General features: G+C 29.8%; 1 protein-coding gene across 1 annotated transcript; it reads right to left on the bottom strand.

Annotated features, from left to right (window-relative positions):
• Window positions 1–3,739: 3,739 nt before the first annotated feature.
• On the bottom strand, window positions 3,740–6,313 carry LOC147536642 (putative xyloglucan endotransglucosylase/hydrolase protein 30). The gene is made up of 4 exons (XM_086643464.1): window positions 5,928–6,313; window positions 5,704–5,804; window positions 5,120–5,328; window positions 3,740–4,463 (listed from the first exon to the last, which is right to left on the bottom strand). Exons 1-4 carry the CDS (start codon window positions 6,169–6,171, stop codon window positions 3,929–3,931), a joined length of 1,089 nt encoding a protein of 362 aa, XP_086499590.1. The 5' UTR covers window positions 6,172–6,313; the 3' UTR covers window positions 3,740–3,928.
• Window positions 6,314–6,932: the final 619 nt, after the last annotated feature.

Genomic DNA, 6,932 nt, shown 5'->3' with positions numbered 1-6,932 from the left:
TTACATATATGAAACAATTTTGATTCACACATGTAAAGAATTTCAATCCTACAAATCAATTAATAAGAATGAAATTAGGGTCTTGAATTTAGATCTAAACCTCTTTGGTCTTCACCCAAAAGAAAAATACCAGATCTAAACTTGGTAATGAATCTTCTCTAAAACTAACGAAACCCTCTCCAAGATCATAATCTAAATTGGTTGGTGATCAATCTTTATAAAAAAAAATGAAACGAATTTCTCTTCAATAGAAGCTCTGTTTCTGAATCCAAATCTGATATTTCTCCAAAACCCATGAATCTATGTTGAATAAAAAAGTTTTCTTCCCCATTAAACTTTCACTAAATCATCATTCTTCACCATATTCACTATATCAAAAATCATTGTTAAAGAAAAAAGTTGGTACCAAAGAGATAAAGAGGAAGATTTCAACTAAAAATTTAGAGAGAGAAAGTAAGATTTCTGCAAAAAAAAATTACAGAGAGAGAAATAAGAAATTGATAAAGATGGTGATGAAAATATAGTAAGAAATATAGGAAATGAAATTTAAAGTAAGAAAGAAAATCTCTCCATAGATTTCTTTCCAGAAGAAAAAGGAAGGAAAGATCTATTATGTACGGCACAAGGGTATTCCAGGAAGGAAAAAAGAAAAAGGAAAAGGAAAGTTGTCACTGACCGTCCTTTTCTGGCTTTAGGACCTGCGGCTAATTGACACGCTGTAGTGGAGCTGGGTCTTATTGGGAGGGCTTTTTTTGGTCCTCTCCCTCAAAAATCCTATCCAATATAAGCTGTTTTTTTCTTAGGTCACAGCCAATGGTGCTGTTTGCTTGTATTTGAAAGTGAACCAATTCATCAAAAAAAATAAGTGAACCAATATCTTTATACAAAAAACAATTTGCCCCCTTTAGTTGACCTAACATTATCAAGCTACCCTTTCAAACTTTTCTTAATTATTTGACATTTTTTTAACACATAAAGTGCTTGTCAAAATAGTGCTTCTATCATAATTGCATTCAAAAACATCTTTTTCAAAGAAAAATGAGTGAAAAACCCAAAAATCTAGACCCTAATAAGAAAAAAATCCACTCAAAAATAATAATGTCAAAAAAACCCATTTTTTGAACATTTTTCAAAATGTTCACAAGATATGTAATTATGTTGTTAACAATACAACATATTTTTTTTAATAATTCCATTTTTACCCTTATATGTTGACAACATATATCATTGTGTTGTTATAAAATGTTGACAATATCTATAATAATATCCCTACTTATTATAAAATGTTGGCGTCATATATAATTATGTTCTTAACAACATATATAATGTATTAGTCACAATATTATTTGTTCGTGAACGGATTTGTTAAATACAAAGGATAATATGCATAACATTTTAATTTTTGTAAAAGTCAAATAAAAAAATGCTTTAGTCTTTATATTTATGTCGAAAGCAAAACAAAAAATGCGGTAACCATTTATTTTTTCACAAGACAAATTGAAAAATGTTGTAGCCAAAATGTTTGTGTTAATTTGTCTATGTAAAAAACAAAAGAAAAAAATGCGAAATATTTTGGCAAAACAATGTCTAAGCAAAAACGAATTTGTTCACAAATTTACAAATTGTTGAGACAAACTAAGATTTGTTCAGAAATTTACAAAATTGTCGAGAGCAAACCAATAATTGTTCAGAAATGTTCAAAATTTTTTTTGACATTGATTTGAGCGGAAAATTTCATTTTAGAGGGTAAAATTGTATTTTTACCTACTGGGTTTTTTCCTCATTATTATTTAGTATTGGGCCTGATTCTCTTTAACTTTCCCATTTTGGGCCTTATAATTACCGGCACTTTTTCAAATTCAAACTACTTGTGTTACAAGCAAATACCTTTATCTTTATATTCCACTTTCTACTTATAATCCTATCTTCTAGGTTTTGTATTCATCTATGTAAATCCTAAGTCATGTATGCATATTCTCTTCTCCTCAATCATGGTGTCCATAATTACAAGTTTATTGAACTAAATATATATGGCTCAATTATTGAAGTCCTAAGTTCCATGGCTTTAGGATTAGAATGATATATTGATGTTGTTTTTTTTTCTTGTTTAAGATATGTGATTTTGAGATATATCATTTGGAAAACTCACATATCATAAGAAAAATGTTGATTTCATGAGTTGGAAATTTTTTTGGGTGTAATCTATTGATACAATTAGATATGAAAAATCCTACTATATCTATAGAAGTCGACGACTTTAATTACAACTTTTTCAACCGGAAAAGAAAATTTATTACTGCACTTCTGATACACCTATAAAAGTATCGTAGTCTAGAAATCTAACACCAAAAAATATTTCAATCTTGTTCACCCTTGGTATATTTAGTTGCATTTCACCATTATATTTCTAACACTACCCCTAGGTTTATAATTTAAGCTCCTTGTTTTTGCATAATAGGGTATACTTAACAACCAAAACAAACAATTAATGAATAAAAAGGCATTCATGGAGCTGAAAACCCTCATGGCTAATGAGTTTTTTTGAGCTAATGAGTTTGATAACTTTGATTCAAATAGTCTGGGGCCATGCCCTTTCCTTGATCAAAACCAAATAGGAGCCTAATAAATACAAATTGTACAGGTGTTTACAACTCATCTCCAATCAGTAATATCCCACAAATACAACACCTTTTTTTCAAACTTAAAAGGATTGTTTTTTGAGAATAGTATAATTGGAAATGATTGAACCTCATTACCAAATAATCTTTGATCATTTAAGACAGTTTAATTATTTTTTTGCAAGTGGCAAATAATTTCATTGTTGGTTTTGTTTGGTTACAGTGAATTCAAATGTTTTTGTTTTAGAGAAATGTAATATAGTATCCGTGTCTCGAATACGAGACATAGAGAGCGGAAATCAACTTAGTAATAAATAACAACTCCAATCAAAGTTGTTGATAATGAATTCAAACTCAAAGCCTAACATTTGGATTCAGTAACAGTTCAAATTGTTGTATTCGAAATCAATCTAATAACCATAGAGTTCTATATGATACAGTTGGACGTAAAAGCACTCAACTACATCATGTGAAATTAAAGGAAAGTTTGTTTTTTCTGTCTAAGTTATTTCTGACTTCTGTGACCATACATTTTTTTCTTTTGTTTCTTAGATTGTATTTCCCACTCACGACTGTAAGAATTTTTTATTTCTTCCAAAAGGAGAAAAACTTTAGAAAATTATTTCTATTTCAAATGGTTTGAGTTTGAACTATTCTATGACAGTCACATCGAAACATCTAAATCTCCATTACATCGATTATACTTCATCGATAGAGTCCTAGATGAATCATTCAAATGGACTCTACTACTCTAGTGGAAGGAATTTCATATGTAGAGATGTGTTTGGTTTGAAATAATTCCCCACCCAATAAGTTTCACCTAATACCATGTTACAAAACATGTTATAGAACATTCCATATGACTATGGTTGACTTCAATCAAATAACTTTTCTTTATATAAAATAATGTAAATAAAAAATGATGTCGGATAATAATTTGGAAAAATATAACAAAACATTAACTGGTAGTTGTTCACGAAACTAAACCAACCCGCTATTCAAGCCATTTGGAATCATCATACCATTTTTCTCACTATTTTCGAGATATAAAGACAATATCTCTCTAGCATAGTTGATATGAAAAATAAAACCATCTTAAAAATATGTATGAGGTCGAGACGGGAATCAACGTAGTATTACATTATATTTGAATTTATTTTTTGTTCGCTAGAATCCACAAATATTGAACCAAAAATACCCATTTATACTTTTCATTTACAAATACAAAATAAAAATAAAAAAGAATTTAAGAATTACCATTTACATAACATCCTCGTATACAAATTCATGTATTGCAATACCTTTCTTCTCTATATTTCAGCCTGGCGGTGACTACTGTCACCACCTGCACCAATAACACGACTGCGCCGCTTTGAACCACGGTGGTGAGTACCATCAACCCCACCGAACTTCAACCTTCCGGTGTCTTTAAACCGATTCTTTTCTGTCGGAATAATGACACACTCTGGTGGTGGAACAGGATATCTTAATGTATCATAACAATATGAATAATACATGTATTTTTGTCTAAAACTACGCATCGATGAACGTCTTCGAGGTGTTATAACAGCGTAATCAGCGTCCTCTAATTCAACGTTTTTTTCGGAGCAAGCGGAATTTGGAGTTTGTTCAATTGGATCAACTGGACAACCGTTAAGGACTAAATCTGAAAATTCAGATTTGAAAGGAGCATATTTGTAATTAACTTTGTATTTACCCCCTGATGTAGCCCAAGTTGATGCATCCCATATGGTTGCATATAAGGACATTGGTTTTGATGGGTAGTCTCCTCCCATTGCTTCATTTCTTACCACTTCTCTTATTGGAACATCATCCACATAAAAACTGCACCAAATAAAAAACAATCAAAATAATGAGAAAAGGTAGTAGAATATTAGTATGGTGTGTCTATTATTAATATAAGCTCTTAGAACACATTTGTTAAATGGTACTATCAAGGTAGGCTATGTTGACCAAATAACTCATGGTTGGTCATATATATATTACTCCTAGAGTTGAAATGACTACTATTATTTATTATATAGACCAAGTTGGTATTCTTATTAATTTGGCCATTTTGACCTATTCATGCAAGAAAATATGTGTTGTGATTTGTGTGAAAGAGAACAAATTCATGTGATGCATTTTCATATAAAATTCTATTGTTTATGGTCAAATTCTTAAACTAAACACAATTTATATATTTTTCTATTTGTTGCTATTATATATTTTTCTTTTAGATGAAGTATTTGTTAAACAATAAAAGTTGATTTATCTCCTACCCTAGTTAAAGGACTATACTCAACTCTTCATCAAAAAAAAAAAAAAAGGACTATACTCAAAGTAAGGACTAAAATAAACTTGAATTAAACATTCGTATATCTAAATTTATATTACAACAGCTTATTAGTCACCTAAATGTTAGCCACAAAAATAATCAAATCCTTAATATTTGAAAGGGTTATTAGAAACAAAAAATAGAAAAGAGATAGAGAACTTACATTATATTCTTTTCGGTCCATAGTATGCTATAACGATGAAATTCTCTAGTCGGGTCAAACCATAAGTAATATCTCTCCTCTCTACCTCTACTAGTACTTCCATTACCATAAACATTTGTTTGAAATCTCCATGGTTTTCCTTCAACGTTTCCCAAAAATTCAAAGTCCAATTCATCATGTGTCTTCTGAAAAATATCTCCATTTGATGTCTGCCCCCATTCAAAATAAATAAAATTTAATTAATTCATTAAAATACCCATTTATACTAATACTTTACTCAACTAGTCCTTAGGTACCATTTACTTGAATTTTGCATCATATTGAAAATTAGTCGACTATCGTTTTATTCAAAATCTCTAAATTGAGTAACGTGTGTACAGACTGATCCAAATTATTTCGCTCACCGTGATAAAAATACCCTTTACATTTCTTTTTACAATAGAAAGGGAAACTCAATCTATGAAATATGTCGCTAAAATACTAAAAATATATGGACTAGCTCAAAATATAAATAAGAACTAAGGAGTCCAAATATTTTTCTAAAATTACAAAAAATGATAGTTTTCACATAAAAAAGTACTTACATAGAAAGCAACAACAACACCGGCTGTATAAGCAGAGGGCAATTTAATTTTTGCACTGAATAATCCATGATTATAAAAACTTGACGAAATGAACCCTGACCCTGTTAAATTTAACAGAGAAAAGTTAACGGAAAAGAACTTCAAGGGTTTAGAATCAATTAAAATAAAATTGAGGACTAAAATGAAAATGATATTAAATAACATTAATTCCGTTAATTAATTACCGGAATAACGGTCGAGGTGAAGACGAACGGAATTTCCATCAGATGAACGGAGGAGATTGAAGTCGCCAAAAAGAGGAGTATATCCTTGGTCAAATTTAAGTGTTGTAACGTTAAATGATGCATCCGCGATGCATGTTAGTGAGATAAGAAGAAGTGGAAGAAGAAGAACCATAGAAGTAGAAGAAGATGGTGTTAAGATTTTTCTAGTGAGAGAAAATCTATGTAAAGGATGATTTTGATTCATTATCTCTTTCTCTCTCTAGAATTCTTCAAACTCAAAAAAATACTCTCTCTCTCTCTCTCTATTCTCTAAGGCTCTAAAGCTCTTTGATTGTTTCTCTTGTTTTTGATATGTTTCTTTTTTTTGTTGATGGCTTTTATACTATGGGGGAACTAGGAAGTCAAATAAGGTTACCAGGTTGGCGTGCAATTTTAATTATTATTGTTACCAAATATGCCCTTGTTGAGTGATAATTATTAGCTTCTTTGCTTGATAAGATAATACTCCTATAATAGGGGTATATTCGTCATTATGTACATTATTGTTTTTTTTTTTCTTTGGTCCCTAATATATGGTACTCCTAACTCTTAAGAATATTATGTGAATATAGTATTATTTTTTTTTTTGTTAAAGGATGTGAATATAGTATTAAATCCACAAACTTGTACACAATTATTCAATCCAAACAATTATTTGGAATGCATTTTTTATGTCTATCTTGAAGGATTTAGCTAAGAGGTTTTGGTTATCCTAGCTAAATTAATAAATAAATATGTTATAACAACATGAAATCTAATATAAACTCTCTATGAATTTTTCGTTTTGGATAAAAATGATCAGTCAATTTTTTTAAGTCTTCATCTTCTTAGTTATTTTATTAATTTGCAACAACTTGCAACAGTTATGTAACACTTTAGGATGGTTTTGCAACATTTTACGTCAGCTTCGCAATATCTTGCGATAATTTTCTAACACATTACGACAACCTTCCAACAAATTGTGAA

This window comes from Eschscholzia californica, unplaced genomic scaffold (genome assembly GCF_041429995.1).
Source record: "Eschscholzia californica isolate CP2 unplaced genomic scaffold, dmEscCali1.0.p SCAF_5, whole genome shotgun sequence".
NCBI classification, from domain to species: Eukaryota; Viridiplantae; Streptophyta; class Magnoliopsida; order Ranunculales; family Papaveraceae; genus Eschscholzia; species Eschscholzia californica.
Note: the sequence above shows the minus strand (reverse complement) of the source record. Positions and strands in the feature narration are given on the sequence as shown.

What these genes read in the sequence shown, in the direction of transcription:
- LOC147536642 (XM_086643464.1), bottom strand. Translation starts at nt 6,171, where the DNA reads ATGAATCAAAATCATCCTTTACATAGATTTTCTCTCACTAGAAAAATC. An exon ending in TCACCTCGACCGTTATTCCG is followed by an intron (nt 5,805 to 5,927) that starts GTAATTAATTAA and finishes TAAATTTAACAG; the next exon opens with GGTCAGGGTTCATTTCGTCA. An exon ending in GTGTTGTTGTTGCTTTCTAT is followed by an intron (nt 5,329 to 5,703) that starts GTAAGTACTTTT and finishes GAATGGGGGCAG; the next exon opens with ACATCAAATGGAGATATTTT.